The following is an 18,032-nucleotide window of genomic DNA, read 5'->3' on the forward strand; positions in this document are numbered from 1 at the left end:
AATGTCATAGAGCAGAAGGAGCTGAGAAGATTGATATATATCTTTGTGTGAAAAGATTCAGTATAACTTGTAACTTATGGAATGAAATCTCTGACCTGTCCATGCTTGTGAGTGGGTGGTCCTTTCATTGAGTGACACTGCCCACTGGACACCTAACAGTATAAATAGTAAGATTTTCATTTAATAAGTTACAAGCTATGCTGAATCTTTTCTCATATATATATATATATATATATATATATATATATATATATATATATATACACTGCTCGAAAAAACAACCCAATGTAACGCCAAGTCAATCACACTTCTGTGAAATCCCACTGTCCTCTCAGGAAGTTACACTGATTGACAATCAATTTCACATGCTGTTGTGCAAATGGAACAGACAACAGGTGGAAATTATAGGGAATTAGCAAGACACCCCCAATAAAGGAGTGGTTCTGCAGGTGGTGACCACAGTCCACTTCTCAGTTCTTATGCTTCCTGTCTGTTGTTTTGGTCACTTTTGAATGCTGGCAGTGCTTTCACTCTAGTGGTAGCATGAGACGGAGTCTACAACCCACACAAGTGGCTCAGGAAGTGCAGCTCATCCAGGATTGCACATCAATGCGAGCTGTGGCAAGAAGGTTTGCTGTGTCTGTCAGTGTAGTGTCCAGAGCATGGAGGCGCTACCAGGAGACAGGCCAGTACATCAGGAGACGTGGAGGAGGCCGTAGGAGGGCCACAACCCAGCAGCAGGACCGCTACCTCCACCTTTGTGCAAGGAGGAGCACTGCCAGAGCCCTGCAAAATGACCTCCAGTAGGCCACAAATGTGCATGTGTCCATTCAAACGGTCAGAAACAGACTCCATAAGGGTGGTATGAGGGCCCAACATCCACAGGTGGGGGTTGTGCTTACAGCCCAACACCGTGCAGGATGTTTGGCATTTGCCAGAGAACACCAAGATTGGCATATTCACCACTGGCGCCCTGTGCTCTTCACAGATGAAAGCAGGTTCACACTGAGCACATGTGACAGATGTGACAGAGTCTGGAGACACCATGGAGGACATTCTGCAGCCTGCAACATCCTCCAGCATGACCGGTTTGGCAGTGGGTCAGTATTGGTGTGGGGTAGCATTTCTTTGGGGGGCCGCACAGCCCTCAATGTGCTTGCCAGAGGTAGCCTGACTGCCATTAGGTACCGAGATGAGATCCTCAGACCCCTTGTGAGACCATATGCTGGTGCAGTTGGCCCTGGGTTCCTCCTAATGCAAGACAATGCTCGACCTCATGTGGCTGGAGTGTGTCAGCAGTTCCTGCAAGAGGAAGGCATTGATGCTATGGACTGACCCGCCCGTTCCCCAGAACTGAATCCTATTGAACACATCTGGGACATCATGTCTCGCTCCATCCACCAATGCCACGTTGCATCACAGATTGTCTAGGAGTTGGCGGATGCTTTAGTCCAGGTCTGGGAGGACATCCCTCAGGAGACCATCCACCACCTCATCAGAAGCATGCCCAAGCGTTGTAGGGAGATCATATGGACACATGGAGGCCACACATACTACTGAGCCCCATTTTGACTTGTTTTAAGGACATTACATCAAAGTTGGATCAGCCTGTAGTGTGGTTTTCCACTTTGATTTTGAGTGTGACTCCATATCCAGACCTCCATGGGTTGGTAAATTTGATTTCCATTGATAATTTTTGTGTGATTTTGTTGTCAGCACATTCAACTATGTAAAGACGAAAGTATTTCATATGATTAGTTCATTCATTCAGATCTAGGATATGTTATCTTAGTGTTCCCTTTATTTTTTTGAGCAGTATATATATATATATCGATCTGCTCCGTTCTTCCTGCTCTATAACATGATGCTTATAGATTGGATAGTATTTTCATGGTGACTGGCAAAAGAAACATCACATAATTTCCACCTGGGGTGGTTCAGTAATAGTTCAGTGCTGGACCATCTCTTACTACAAGCTCCATGTTAGTTATGGGATTTTCTTCTAGATAAATATAGAGTAACTTAGTTATCAAAAAGTACATTTTTTATATGGCTGAATGATGAGGAAAGTTCACATAGTTGTCACGTAACTGCAAGATTTAAGTGCAGTAAAACAGATTTACCAGATATGTAACTACATAAAAACTTATTGAAGAAAAAATTGTGAGCAATAGCTGAAATTTTTTGGAATATTTTTAGAAAGTGTTTCTAATATTTTCATACTTTTATATTTTTTCCAGGTGTTACAGAGGTTGATAAAATCAAGAGGAAAATCTCAGGCTAAACATCTAAATGTCCAAATGGTGGCGGCTGACAAACTAGCGCAGTGCCCTCCGGTACGTTTTTTACTCTATTTTAATCCCCTTCTCTGAGTTTTGGCTTGGACTAAAAATCACAGCAAATCAAGACCTCTCTAAGCCATGAGGCTTTGTGTTAATGTATGACCAACTCTCTATGAGACATCTGGGAACATGTGACTGTGTTCTCAAGCTAAACAGAGAGCCAGAATGGGAAACCATCCACCACGCAAGTGACCAACTGGGGTGCCAATCCAGGAACACAAACCATGTAACAAACATGATCACAGCAAAGTTGGAGGCCTAGAATATCTTAAAGGAGTACTCCGAGGAACTAAACACATAGTCCATCTTTTTTCTCTCAGCAACCTATTTAATTGTCTAAATATTATTCATTAGCTATATAGAGCAGTTCTCCCTCTTTGGTTGTCACTAACATGCATAAAGTGAGGGAATGACATCATCCAGCCATCCACTCTGTCTCTGTCCTAATACCTCTCTGAAAGCAGCCCCCACCCTCCTGAGAGACACAGACCATGTGGTTTCTGCCTTGCACTGTTGAGTCATGCTCCCTTTAGTGCTGAGAACTCGGAGGTGTGTGCGGCCTCAGCCAATCAGACATTGAATCTCTTTCTGCTGCTCGGAGCAGGAGGATGGGGGCTGGCAGAGCAGAGCTGCAATGATTGCTGAGAGATGTAGGCAAGGGGAAGGAAGGATGGCAAAGAATATCAAGCAGCCAGAGAAGACAACAGAGGCTGCAGGAGCCATGCATAGATCCAGAAAGTGTGGTTGCAATAGCAATGCTGCCTTTTTAAATCAGCAAAATGCAGTATTGCCGAAATGTTGCATGTTATGGTGGATCAAGTAAAAATACATCTTTAAGTTACTCCGGGCCTCCGAATCTGCTTGTCACATGCTTCGTCACTAACAGGTATATGAGTAAGTTACTGTTATATAATAATTGCTGGATGGTTTTATGGTGCTAGATAATCGCTATAAGAGCTACCAGTGTTTAGCAGAAGGAAGTGCCTTCCCCAGCAATTACTAACAAAACAACATCCCTATGCATGTGGCTATGTATTACACTCAAGCCCTACTCACCTGGATGGGCTGACCTACAGTAGCGGACCCAGCCAGCTGCCTCAGTCTACTGTCAATCATACATTGGAGGCCTATTCTAAGGTCAGGCCATCAACTTGAAATGCCAGAATAGTACGGTGAGCTGGCACACATGGCCAAAAAAAAGCTTTGGTACCCTTCTACATTAGACCCCCAGTGCCACATTATTTGGGGTGGGGGCACCCATTGTCTCACCTACAGCCAGTGTTGGTGAGACATCATTCCATGTGTAGATAGCTTTAATAAAGTGTAAATCTTCTTTCCCAGAAACACAAAAACAATTAACATCTGAAATCAATGGTACGAAAGGCTTAGCTGGCAACATGTATTTCACCATGCAAAATGAGGTCTCCCAGTTCAGCCGAGTTCCCTGCTCTGAGATCCATCCTTGAAAAGCAATTTAGAAGCCACATTCATTTAGCAATGGGGCTTCTACTTTGTAATTGTCCTTATGTCTCAGTCTCGTCTTCGTCCCCTGTAAATTGATAGGGTACAGTCTCATGAATATTTCATCACAAAACAAGCCGGCTGGCTCCGCTGTGTGCTGGTGGAAGGTTCTCGATGTAGCCGGCCAGTATGACATAAGATTATACAGTAATAGGCGAGCACTGCAACTCAATAGGAATCATTCATGCAATGGCCGACGAGTACTAGGGCAATTTTTTGTTGCATTTTTTATGGCCATACACATTAAAGTCGGCCAAACCTGTTGATTTTATTGGGTTCAGCCAACCATCTAATGTGAATCGGGGCCTTTTGACTCTCGCCTAGTGGAGAGGTGATTTTTACTATGCCTGATACAATTGTTCTTGAGGGGGGGGATAAGGTATTTGGCACCAGATTGCCCACCCTCACTCCATTCATAATACAGCCACACTAGGCTGAGCTAAGGGTTCATGTGCATAAGGGGGCGGGGGCAAAAGAAATAGCTGTTTTCTGAATAAAACTTAGTTGACAGCTGAATAAAATGTATGGCCCACTTAAGGGTGAAGGGTACAGTTTTGTGGACAGTGCTGAAGCTGTAGTTATAGTCCACATTTGCCAAGAGGACCACACTTTTGCCACACTCACCAAGTCACTTTCCCACTTTCTACTCCATCTTGGAGAACATTGCAAGCTGCCGATACTGCTGGACCTTTGTTAACACTGGTGCTGGGACAGACCCACCATAGTCCCAAAACATCCTCCAGTGGGCCCACGTTCTGGCGCTCTAATGGGCAACAGTGTTTCAAAACAAGATAGCCCTATCAGAAGCTGATTGTATGACCATTTCTGGCATGTTAATTCATACACAACATACAATGCTATGAATTATATGAGTCAATTTACAATATAATTAAAAGTTATTAAGAGATTGATGGAAGGACATCACAAAAATTCCCTTTGGAAGGGAATAGACAAAGCTGCTGTGTATCTTCAGTGATGAAATTCTGATTATAGTTTAATTTATACAATCTCCTAAAGTGTATGCGACAATGTTTTCTAGGAAATGTTTGATGTTATATTGGATGAAAACCAACTTGAAGATGCATGTGAACATCTAGCAGACTACCTAGAAGCTTACTGGAAGTCCACCCATCCACCCAGCAGCCACCCACCAAATGCACTCTTATCCCGGACATTAACTACAGCAACGCTTCCTGCAACCCCTTCTTCGGCCACGAATGCACAGGTAACCAGAGAGACAGGGTAATGGGCACAATGTTTATCATATCCACAAACAAAAAAGAACCAATTGTGTAAAATGATATACCTTTATTAAACATATATCAGTGTACAGTGTCCTCGGTGTACAGAGTCCTGCTTGTCCTCGGTGTACAGAGCCCTGCTTGTCCTCAGTGTACAGAGCCCTGCTTGTCCTCAGTGTACAGAGTCCTGCTTGTCCTCAGTGTACAGAGCCATGCTTGTCCTCAGTGTACAGAGCCCTGCTTGTCCTCAGTGTACAGAGCCCTGCTTGTCCTCAGTGTACAGATCCCTGCTTGTCCTCAGTGTACAGAGCCCTGCTTGTCCTCAGTGTACAGAGCCCTTCTTGTCCTCAGTGTACAGAGCCCTGCTTGTCCTCAGTGTACAAAGTCCTGCTTGTCCTCGGTGTACAGAGCCCTGCTTGTCCTCGGTGTACAGAGCCCTGCTTGTCCTCAGTGTAAAGATCCCTGCTTGTCCTCGGTGTACAGAGTCCTGCTTGTCCCCAGTGCACAAAGCCCTGCTTGTCCTCAGTGTACAGAGCCCTGCTTGTCCTCAGTGTACAGAGCCCTGCTTGTCCTTAGTGTACAGAGCCATGCTTGTCCTCAGTGTACAGAGCCCTGCTTGTCCTCAGTGTACAGAGCCCTGCTTGTCCTCAGTGTACAGATCCCTGCTTGTCCTCAGTGTACAGAGCCCTGCTTGTCCTCAGTGTAAAGATCCCTGTTTGTCCTTAGTGTACAGAGCCCTGCTTGTCCTCAGTGTACAGAGCCCTGCTTGTCCTCAGTGTACAGAGCCCTGCTTGTCCTTAGTGTACAGAGCCCTGCTTGTCCTCAGTGTACAGATCCCTGTTTGTCCTTAGTATACAGAGCCCTGCTTGTCCTCTGTGTACAGAGTCCTGCTTGTCCTCAGTGTACAGAGCCCTGCTTGTCCTCAGTGTACAGAGCCCTGCTTGTCCTCAGTGTACAGAGCCCTTCTTGTCCTCAGTGTACAGAGCCCTGCTTGTCCTCGGTGTACAGAGCCCTGCTTGTCCTCGGTGTACAGAGCCCTGCTTGTCCTCAGTGTAAAGATCCCTGTTTGTCCTCAGTGTACAGATCCCTGCTTGTCCTCGGTGTACAGAGTCCTGCTTGTCCCCAGTACACAGATCCCTGTTTGTCCTCAGTGTACAGATCCCTGCTTGTCCTCGGTGTACAGAGTCCTGCTTGTCCCCAGTGCACAAAGCCCTGCTTGTCCTCAGTGTACAGAGCCCTTTTTGTCCTCAGTGTACAGATCCCTGCTTGTCCTCAGTGTACAAAGTCCTGCTTGTCCTCAGTGTACAGAGCCCTGCTTGTCCTCGATGTACAGAGCCCTTCTTGTCCTCGGTGTACAGAGCCCTGCTTGTCCTCGGTGTACAGATCCCTGCTTGTCCTCGGTGTACAGATCCCTGCTTGTCCTCGGTGTACAGAGCCCTGCTTGTCCTCAGTGTACAGAGCCCTGCTTGTCCTCAGTGTACAGAGCCCTGCTTGTCCTCAGTGTACAGAGCCCTGCTTGTCCTCAGTGCACAGAACCCTGCTTGACCTCAGTGCACTTCCTGTATTTGGTCTCCTCATAGCGACACACAGGCAATAGCTGTAGGGACAAAAATGAACACATTTGTAACCAATGTATATTACAAATATGCATATAGTGGTATTATCTACATTATATAAAAAGTTTTTGTTAACGACAGGTACATTTAAGAAAGAAATGAAAAATGTAAGTTTGTAGAAAGTGGCTCAACAGTCATGACCCAGCTCTTTGTGCTTATTGGCATTTCTAGATTAATATCTGTAATGAGGTTTGACTAAAGTTGGCCATATGCATTAGAGAAGTGTTGTTTTGGTGGGGCCATCTGACCATCGAAACATGCATAGTGGAATTCCAACTCTGGTAGGTGTCGGAGGAGTGAAGGATTGGGTATGTTGGATTTTGACTGCCTGATCTTTTTGTTTTTGGGGAGAAAAAATACCACCAGCAGATTTATGGCAGCAGATTTCTTCTCTCTCCAATTCCTAACATGTACATGCTTAGATGAGTCAAGTGGGCATGTTTATAGGGAGATTGGGAGAGATTGTGGATGGTCAACACCCTTCTAAACTGAATGACCAGCTATTCTTTGTGTATGGCCATTGTAAGGGCAGTAGATGCATGTGTTCTTGGTAGGGAGAATGGAATTCTTTGGTAGCCTCCTCCCGTTAGAACAAAAGTATTAGGGATGTTCGGTAGACGGTTAGGAGGCCACCATACACATTAGGTGGTTGGGGTGGTTGGTCCGATGTTAATATAAAATGTATATCTAATCTAGGGCTTGGGCACTTGGTCTTGATTTGTGCATAAACCATGTCCCTATTGGACTGTATTATGTGGTATACTCCATTAGAAGTAATGCTATGAAAATCCGTACAAATCCATGATGGGTTGGAGAAAGCTTCAATGTTCAAGATATTCCTGTCTGACCTATGTTATATTGATAATTAATTCTCAGGGTTCCCAAGGAGAACAGAAAAATGATCCTCCAGCACCTGAAAGAACCGGGTCGGTAGAAGAGGACCCACCTTCTGAAGAGAAAGTGACGAGAAAGTCTCAGCACCGATCTTCCTCTTCCGCACAGCACCACAATCACCGTAGTGGAGTAAGCAGAGGCCTCTCCAGACAAGAAACATTTGATAATGAAACACAGGACACCAGAGACTCCGTTTACCTAGAGCCAAAGGAGGATTACTCTTCCGAGCACGCTGATCCTCAGGATTCCCACCGGGATCACAATCATAGAGACGAATCCCATGGAGGTAGTGAACATAGACACAAAGAGTCTCGACATCGGACACACGACCAAGACAGGGAGCAGGACCACAATGAAGGCAGTAAACCGCGCAGTCGTCACAAATCCAGAGAACGACATAGCGAAAGGGACGGAGAAGTTTCCAGGAAACGCAATGACAATGAGTGGAACCGGGAGGTTTACATCCGTCAGTAACTTTGACACCTTTCTATGTGTTGACTTTTTTTTCTTCAATCTTGTATAAGACCCTCTACGAATTGTTTCAACCTAAGCTGTAAAACATCTAGCTTTTTCCTTCTTGTATTTTCTATGTTGTTCTTCTTTTTCTACAATTTTTCTTTTCTTTTTGGCTATTGCCGATACGGCACAAGCATAGGATCTTCTTATTTTTACTCTTTTTTTTCAACTTTGAATTGCCATGGTTCCTCTACAGATCTATTACCAAACCATGTGTTTAGCCGTTTTCTGTGACAACCACTTGAATGCTGTATGTTGCCATCAAGATATTGTTGCTGTTCTAAAGCAAGTGATGATGTTTTGTAACCTCCTATTTTTAGAAGAAACCTATTTTGGGCATAAAAAAATATGGTGATTTCACTTTTATTTTCCTTCCATATGTGTTCCACTTTTGCACTGTTAGATTCTCTATATTAATAATATGTTGTGGCTGCAAAAGTGATATCAGACTTGTGAAGAGACTACTAAAACATTGCATTTATTTTTGTATTTTTAGAATGCACCCACCTACTTTGAATGTTGATTTCAAAGCCACTATTTATTTTATTTTTTTATGTGTTTTTTTTTTCCGGCCTCCCGTCTTCTACGTTTTGAGAGCAGAGTTAAATATTGCCTTATACTCACAATGTTTCAGATGAATTTTCTATGTAATGTTTCTCTCTGTTGGTTATTGTTTTTGTTTTTTTCTTAGCCCTGCATGGTTAATCCTTTGACTGTACAGCGTTGTATGTTTTTACATCATGCTTTAATAGTCAGTGACTGGAATTAGCATGGAGACATAAGTGTTAGGACTCTTTCAATTTTTTAATAGAAGATATATATATATATATATATGTATATATATATATATATATATATATATATATATATATATATATATATATATATTAATCAGCTACTTTACTGGAATTCAACAGAAAAGTGGTTGATTTATTGATCTTTAGGTCATCACTTTACTATTATCTGTATGTAATTTATTTTATTGCAGAACCACTGTTATAAGGGGTATTTTTATTGGTTAAAGGGGTTTTCTGGGTAAACAAAATTAATTTGTTATATGCCTTCCTGTACATTAAAGCGTACCTGTCATATCTCACAAAAAAAGTTACGTGACTCAGTACCTAATCCTGATCATGTACATATAATATTTATGTGTCTAGCACCTATATTTCTCTCACAAATACCTTTTATCTGTTGCCCACTTGGTTTGTCACTGTGCTTTGGAGGGGGCGTGTCCTCACTCTGCATGACTCTTCTTCCTCTCTGAGTCTGCTGTGCTGGGTCTCTTCATCCAATCACTGGAGGCTGCTCTGTAACCCCCTCCTCTATGCTGCAATCTGATAGGAGGGGAGTGAGCACAGAAAAGTGTTAGTCCCACCTACACTTCCTGGACTTTGTTAATGCCTTCGGACAAAGATGATGCTGCATCCAGACAGGATTGGATTGTGTTCTGGATGGTATGGATAGTTTTTTATAATATTATATTAGAAAGGTTAATGTTTTGCCAAGATGAACAACATATATAAAGTTTTTGAATTTGACAGTGCCTATTTGAAAACAAAAAGCCTACATACTCACCTCCCCCGCTTTCCCCGCTGTCAAGTTTTCTGGTTCCTGCTGCAGTTCTCTTCTTTATCCTTACAAAACCATTTAATTCCTGCCTAGCCAATCATTGGTGTAAACGGACAGAATTGTCATCAGAAGGAGCAGGGACTTGACAGCGGCAACAGTGGGGGAATCAGTAAAGGGGAGTATCACAGGCTATTTATTTTCGGTGCACAGGAAGGCATAAAACCAAAAAATGATTTTTTTTTTGTTTCCCCCCCCCCCCCACGGAAACCCCTTTTAATGCAAGCATGCAAATGGATTGATATCTAAGAATATGTTTTCATAAGATTAAAATAAAAATAAAAAACTTCCACCAGATTTTAAGGTTGCTTTCACAATTGCAATTTTGATGCATTTTTTTTTATACAGTTCTTGATGCCAGCATTAGGCTATGTTCAGATGTCAGTATGTCCTAACGGAAAAGTTCAGTGCAGATATACTGGTGCTAAGCCCGCTCGGAAATGCGCCGTTACATAGACAGCAATGCATTTCCGTGCGGAGTCCGCAGAAAAAAGGGATGTCCATTCTTTCTGCAGACACTGGAATTGGAATTTCCATGCCTGAAACATCGTACAGCGCAGCAGAATTCCATTGAATACAATGGAACTCTGCTGCTGCGAAATTCCAATGTGGATTCCGCACAAAAATTCTGACATGTGACCATAGCGTAAGAGGTACATTTTCAAAACAAGACAGAAGTTTTTCTTTTCTTTGGCTTCAATAATGGCATAAAAAATGTAATCAAAATAGCAATGTAAAAGCACCCTACAGGGGTTATCCAAAATTAGGAAAAAATATTCAGAAACAGAGCCGTTCTTGTCCTTGGGACGGTGATATGGCAGCTCAATCTCTTTACTTAGACACTTATCCCCTATCCGCAGGACCCCCCATGATCTCCCGTATGGGGATCCGGTATTACCGCGCCTCTGCGTGGCTACTGCGTGTGTCATCGACCTCACTGAGGTCAACGACACGCCTCCTCCATACAGCTCTATGGGAGATACATTGAGGGGGGCGTGTCAATACTTTTTTACATGTCAAAAGTATTGATTGTTGGGATTCTAGATCAGTGTTTCCCAGCCAGCATGCCACCAGCTGTTGCAAAACTACAACTCCCAACATGCCCGGACAGCCTTCGGCTGTCCGGACATGCTGGGAGTTGTAATTTTGCAAAAGCTGGAGGCATCCTGGTTTGGATACACTGGTCTAGATGATGGGACACTCACCGATCACTATCGCTATGATCCGGATAGATCAGGTTAGTGGTGTACAGACATATAGGAGTCCATAAGTATGAACACAGCCCCCAACAGATCAGAGCCAACAGTTAGGAGGGGTTTACACCACGTTTTGTGTCTCCGAGGTATGGATATATCAGGATAAAATCAAAATGTAATGCCGAGGTATCCATGAGCGGATAGGCATGGGCCCCATTTGTTTCAAATACCTGAGTGTAGTCAGCCAGTGACTACGTTTGAGTCATTTTCTGAACATATCCGAGTTTTGTCTCAAATTAAAAAGTGCTGCAAACCAAAGTCTCTCGAAAAATGACCTGAGAGTAGTCACTAGCTGTAGTCCCTACCCGTTGGATATGTCATTTTGTCAGTTACCTGACGTATCTGTGCCACAGAGGCACCAATCGTGGTGTGAGCAAAGTCTTACTTTTTAACATGTGGCCAACCCCTCAATAAAGGACATTGCATTATTATGAAATAGCTTAGGGTGCTCCTGAACACACAACTTTCTACAGTTCCTTCATATGCGCGGGCCTGTGTTTGCCATTAGGCTACCTGTAGGCCTGTGCCTAGGGCGGCAGTGTTGAGGGGGCCAGCACTTTAGTAAGTAAATAAGAAAACTTTTGATGAAGCTGCAGCTGCCATCCGTTTCAAAGATATGAGGGTTTATAGTTTGTCTGACAATTCAGGGCATCTATAAGATAGGCATGAATTTAGTATTAATAATGGGTGGGACTATCAGGTGATGGGTGGGATTATACAGTTAGGGGTGTGTATCAGGAATTCACACCCTCTGTTTCACCCCGCCCATCACCTGATATTCACCCCCAGTATTAAAATCATCTTCCCGCCCATCTGACTCTCTAAATTATCATACGAAATTATAAAACTTCATATCTCAGGAACAGTAGGAGGGAACCAAGAAACTGTAAATTGTAATTTTTTGTGTGTGTGTGTGGGGGGGGGGGGGGGGGGGGAGTTGGCTACAGATGCTCTTTAATGGGTATCTTTATGTCCAGAATGTAATGGACTTTGCTGTTTTCAAGTTATTGAGTGTAGACTTGAGATCCTGCTAAATTGTCCTCAAAATTACAGATTGTAAGATAGAAGAAAAGTGAACTTTGCACAGCTGGTCCTCTCTTCCAAAGTAGAAGCTCAGACATCGAGTCTTATTCTTTAAGATGGGTTTATTAGCACAAAACAACGCGTTTCCAGTCCGTAACGGACTCTTCGTCAGGCAGGGGCATGCATAATTAAAACAAATGGCCAGCTTAAAGGGGTATTCCAGGCAAAAACATGTAATCCCCTATCCAAATGACAGGGGACAAGATGTCTGAAGATGTACAGGTAAAGGTTACGTGCATCAGGGTATTCACAATGACAGGAGTAACGCATCTTAAAAACTGAACATATAAACCTTGATTGTTAAAATCAAAGTTACAATGGAAAATATCCAAACATTACCTTCTTGGCATATGTCTCCATATACATTTGCAAATTTGATGTATATAGATGTAAGTAATCTTATATCAGCTCGCGCTCATAGCGAACTCCGCTCGAGCGATCATGCCGAACAGAATTATACATGGGCCGTAGCATTATAACAAAGAGAAAAGTGAAAGGATCGTCCGGAGCGCTGCAATTGTTGGAATACATGCAGGCGCTATAATACAATAGCGGAGTACAACAGGGGCCTTTTTCATTATTATCATGGGTACATAGTCATGGGTACATAGTCATGGGTACATGATCCTATGTCCCAACTGGCAATACCATAATATTCCTATGCTTCAACTCAAATCCGCTGCTTTTTAAAGCAATACACTGTCAGTCATATACGCAAGACTAGACAAATCCCATCATAAACCTTCTTTATATGAAATACCATTAACGTTACCTTTCCATTCATTCAGGGCTGGCGCAAGGATTTTTGCCACCCTAAGCGAAAGCTAATTTTACCGCCTCTTGACCCTGCCTATTGGCTCCGCCCAAACCTCCTCCTCATGGGGCGGATTTATGGAGGCGCACGCGATGTCAGGACCTGCCTGTCTGGCCTCGGAGGTGGCAGAATGCAGATTATTATGAGGTTGTGATGGTGGTGCATGCTGGGCGGGTGCTTCAGATGAGAGGCGGGTGCTTTGGATAGTGGCTGGCTACTAACTTTCTTGCAGCAGGCAGAGTGCCGCCCCCATCAAGAGGGCGCTCTAGGCGGCTGCCTATTTTGCCTATAGGCAGAACCAGCCCTGCATTCATTAGTGAATATTAATTACCATTATGAGTAAAACACAATAAAAGGGACATTGGAAATTCTTACTGTTCCTCTCCAATTCAGTCATAGCGATAAGTGCTTACATTACCTCATCCAACAGCACCGCCTCCCTGAAGCCCGCCCCTTTTGAATATCGCCACTGCACTATAGTGCAGGCAATGATTCAGTCATGTGCAGTGCTCTGGCTGAATCCACCCCTTCCTAAATTCCGCTATAGGGCTTTTGCGCTCAAAGTCATTCATTCAATAGTAGTTCTGGGCACGCCCCTTTTGAACTCCGTTACTGCATGACAACGCTCACAGTTATTCAATCATTAGTAGCGCTTGGTCTGAGCCCGCCCCTGTAACTCCGCTATTGTATTATAGCGCCTGCATGTATTCCAACAATTGCAGCACCCCGGCAGATCCTTTCACTTTTCTCTTTGTTATAGTGCTACGGCCCTTGTATAATCCTGTTCAGCATTATCGCTCGAGCGGAGTTCGCGAGCTGATATAAGATTACTTACATCTATATACATCAAATTTGCAAATGTATATAGGGACATATGCCAAGAAGGTAATGTTTGGATATTTCCCCTTGTAACTTTGATTTTAACAATCAGGGTGTATATGTTTCAATTTTTAAGATGAGTTACTCCTGTCATTATGAATACCCTGATGCACGTAACCATTACCGGTACATACTAAGTATATTTAAAGGGGTATTCCAAGCCTGCTGCTTAGACCCCCCGCGATCAGACATCTTATCCCCTAGGGGATATAATGCGGGTGCTGCAGGAAGATCGCGGGGGGTCTCAGCAGCAGGCCTCCCGCGATCAGACATCTTATCCCCTGTCCTTTGGATAGGGGATAAAATGTTTTTGCCCAGAATACCCCTTTAAGCTGGCCATTTGTTTTAATATGCATGCCCCTGCCTGACAAAGAGTCCGTTACGGACTGGAAACCCGTTGTTTTGTGCTAATAAACCTATCTTAAAGAATAAGACTCGATGTCTGAGCTTCTACATTGAAAGAGAGGACCAGCGCTGTGCAAAGTTCACTTTTCTTCTATCTTACAAGCTTCTTCTATGAGGACAGCCAAGCTTCCACCGGTCAAACTACAGTAGCAGGTCCCATTGTGAGACTGAAGGCCCTTCAAGGTGTTGTGCTCTGAGCACAACACAACTCGGTAAGTGCAATTCCATGGACTCCATTTTTTGTTTGGTTATGAACATAATACACTAGGGGTGCGTATTCCCATTTTTTGTTTCCTTTCTGTCACAATTACAGATGTAACATTCATGGATATATGGATATCCCCTTGTAAATAAGGTGGTAGCAAAGTGGTTTGGGTGGACCACTGTTGTCCCTATGATCCCAAAATAGTAATTTCTGGCATACAGGAGAAGCAGCCAATTTGTAGACAGACGTGGTGGTCTTTAGGGCTAACTATAGAGGGGGACAAATGATGCATTCACACAATGGTCCTTGTGCCTAAGGAGGCCCAACAACAATCGTGCCACATGTAATGCTTCATTCCCCCCTGTGGTGGTGCTGTAGGGAAACAGAGCACTTGCTGGTAGGTTTTACCATAGATTGTAGCCTCAGCAGTAGGAAACCTTCTGATCACCTAATACAGGGTTCATTCCTAAATACAGAATCCTGAAGATCCTGAATCCTGAAGTCATTCAGAGCAAGTTAGGACTTATGGTTTGGGGCCAAAAAAACTATTTACAGAGGTGGACTGGGTTAAAAAAATAATTAAATTAGGCTTTTAGGGCGTTCTGAGTAAGGCTAGGTTTACACTGTGCTTATGTTATATGTCACAGGTATCTGTTGGCATCCCCATCAAAATCGGGATGTTAGTGTATATACTGTGGCGTACAGCTGGCCCGTTCAATTTAATGGCCTGAATGCAGGTATACGATGGGATGCGCTAATTCAACTGGACTCAAAAGCACGGTCTGCTGTGCTTTTGAGGGCCATAAAATTAGAAAGCGGCCTGAACGTAGTCACTAAGTGAATACATTCGGGCTAAGGAAATAAATGAGACCTGCTGTTATAGCTTTTGCCGCTGTTGGCATTTCTGGCGGGATGCCGATGAATACCTGAAAGATACAGCATACGTGCAGTGTGAACCTAGCCTAAATGTATTTTTTCTATAAATTAGAGCAAAAAAAAAAAGCTACAAAGATCATCTTTAAATTTGTAGGACCAGAAGTGTCTGTGCATTACAAAGTGAATTAATAGATTTTTTTTATCATGGGAACCCTATAATGCTTAATTTCTCCTGAGGAGGGAGCTGTAGGGAAATTGAAAATTTTTCGCCAGATTCCACCATAGATTACGGTTAATGACTGCGTATCCCAAAAGCTGGATATCTTTGTGATCACCTTATTTTTCAGGTTTTTCTTTTTAAAGCAGATAATCCCTATAATAGCAGAATTGATCCTCATCCAATCCAAATATACAGGGGTAATAGGGAATTTTTAAAGGGAGTCTGTATTTGCTGCTAAGAGCTGCAGACACCATTGTTAGGATGTAAAAGCAAACCGGAACTGATGATGGTGGTTGGCAAACTTAGTCAAGTGTCAAGGAGGCTGAGCTGAGCGGATTAAGTGCCACAGTCTGGCACGCCCCCTCGCTTGACCTCACCTCTCAGCCCTGTAGATCAGTCAAGGAGGGGCTAGGAAGTTAAAGTGAGAAAGAAGGTGTGGCAGGCTGTGGCACTTGCTCAGCTCAGCTCCGCCTCCTTGACACCTGGCTAAGAAATTAAAAAGGAAATTTTATAAGTTCGGCCACCACCACCAGCTTTACAAAAGGTACAGTTTGCGTTCATATCCTAATAGACCACAATGCCCTAGCTCAGTGTTTCCCAACCAGCGTGCCTCCAGCTGTTGCAAAACTACAACTCCCAGCATGCCCGGACAGCCCTTGGCTGTCCGGGCATGCTAGGAGTTGTAGTTTTGCAACAGCTGGAGGCACGCCGGTTGGGAAACACTGCCATAGCTAAAGTATTAGAAAACAAGGCCGGGGCAACAAATGTACTAACACCAATACTAGCTATATCAGTATCACAATACATTACAAAAATGCTCTTATTGAATATTTTTACTGACATATTAGCCAAATTTTCCACAAATTCCACCATTTTCCAAGAGAAGTTTTTCCACAATTTAGTGCCCAATATCGGTTGCCCATAAAAACTCAGAACTACAACATGGCTTCCTCCATTGTGTGTCAGATGCTTTATGGATCTTCCCCATAAAAAAAATGAATATAAAAAAAACAAAAAAAAAAACACGTTCAGAAGCCATAAATATACCTGTAAATATATTCGGAAATATCTATATTAAATCAGTGATATTTAAGAGAAAATACTAGACTGAAATATACACTTATGCACCGATGAGTATTATCATTGCCAAGCAGCATTTCCATTGATAACCACTCATTACGAAAGTCCTAAAATCCCTTTTTTTTTTTTTTTTTTCCCGGGTTTGACCATAACACACTTTTGGTAAAATGTTTTAATTTAAATTTTTTTTTATTTTTATTTTTTTCAATGAAAAAAAAAAAATTTAAATATAAGCATTGTTGAATACTGTATATGCATATTTGTGGAAAGTATGTTTATTTTCGAGAATCCGATTTGTAAGCATTTGTATATACTTCAATACGGCCTTTGTAGATATTGGACTGTAGGTTTCTGTAGACATGTCGGACTGTTAAATGGATTTATTTATTTATTATGCTATATTACAAATGGTGGCTGTGAAAAAAAGACATGTTATTCCTAACATGTAGACATCTACAACAAACAAGAGAATGATGTTCCAATAAATCTAGCGTTTTTTTTTCTTTCTATCTTTTAAATCTAACGTAATTTTAAAGTCAAATTCCTCTAAAGGGGTACTCTGGAGGAGGAGGGGGGGGGGAATCTATTCAACTGGTGCTAGAAAATTATACAGATTTGTACATTACTTTTACTTAAAAATCTTAATCCTTCCAGTACTTATCAGCTGCTGTATGCTCCGGAGGAAGTTGTGTAGTCTTTCCTTTCAAATTTTTGACCATTACTGCCCGTTCTTGCAATATATGTGTCCCACTCCTGCCCGATTCTGCAAGGTGTGTGTCTAATCCTGCCCACTTAATAGCATGGATACATGAACAGGACGCGTTTCAGCTATATTTGCCTTCCTCAGCCCAGTGCTGAGGAAGGCGAATATAGCCAAAACGCGTCCGGTTCATGTATGCATGCTATCAAGAACATGAATAAACCTTGTGACTAAGCATACATTGGTGAGTGCCGGGACTTATTACTTTACTTACATATGTTGAATCATCCATCACAAGCACCACCGACCTACCAAGCTCCCCCTAACATTGTCACAGCTTTTAGAGATAGCAAAGAATTTAGGCAAATTTTAGGGCTATAACACACGTTCAGAATAACAGAGCGCTGGGAGGTAACAAGCACAGAGAGGTCTGCTGTCATTGCCAGTGGGCACCTCTAAATGCCAGTGCCGCTTAAGGCCACATGGAAGGAAAAGCCATCAGCACCCCAGTCCTGGTGGCTTTTCACTTCTAAAGATGCGCGTATGGTTTGCAGGAGTGCTCAGGATTAGCGGGACCTGTGGTGTATTGTGTGACCACCCACAATAGACTAAATACTGCCTGCACCTGCAAGTATTTTACCGCAAACTGCAGGATCCCAATACCTTAGCAATCCATTCATCTGCAGCTCTACCTATGACCGCAGTCTAGCTGTGTGGTCTGGATCCCCCCTGTATAACAGCAGTCTGGTTGTGTA

The 18,032-nt window shown here is 43.0% G+C and overlaps 1 protein-coding gene and 1 long non-coding RNA gene across 10 annotated transcripts in view; one reads left to right on the forward strand and one right to left on the reverse strand.

Moving 5' to 3' along the window:
* CACNB2 (calcium voltage-gated channel auxiliary subunit beta 2) overlaps positions 1 to 8,999 on the forward strand; it is a 324,896-nt gene extending 315,897 nt beyond the window's left edge. For all 9 annotated transcript variants that reach the window (XM_056519211.1, XM_056519216.1, XM_056519212.1 and 6 more), the window contains 3 exons: positions 2,241 to 2,336; positions 4,903 to 5,088; positions 7,597 to 8,999. In XM_056519211.1, coding sequence (XP_056375186.1) covers positions 2,241 to 2,336; positions 4,903 to 5,088; positions 7,597 to 8,088 — 774 coding nt within the window. In that variant the 3' untranslated portion in view covers positions 8,089 to 8,999. The remainder of the gene's footprint in view (positions 1 to 2,240; positions 2,337 to 4,902; positions 5,089 to 7,596) is intronic.
* Positions 9,000 to 9,955: 956 nt separating this feature from the next.
* LOC130273050 (uncharacterized) lies at positions 9,956 to 12,138 on the reverse strand. Its single transcript, XR_008843851.1, has 2 exons — positions 10,693 to 12,138; positions 9,956 to 10,662 (listed from the first exon to the last, which is right to left on the reverse strand). It is a non-coding gene; the product is annotated as an uncharacterized LOC130273050 (long non-coding RNA).
* Positions 12,139 to 18,032: the final 5,894 nt, after the last annotated feature.

Source organism: Hyla sarda, chromosome 5 (assembly GCF_029499605.1).
Source record: "Hyla sarda isolate aHylSar1 chromosome 5, aHylSar1.hap1, whole genome shotgun sequence".
Classification (NCBI taxonomy): Eukaryota; Metazoa; Chordata; class Amphibia; order Anura; family Hylidae; genus Hyla; species Hyla sarda.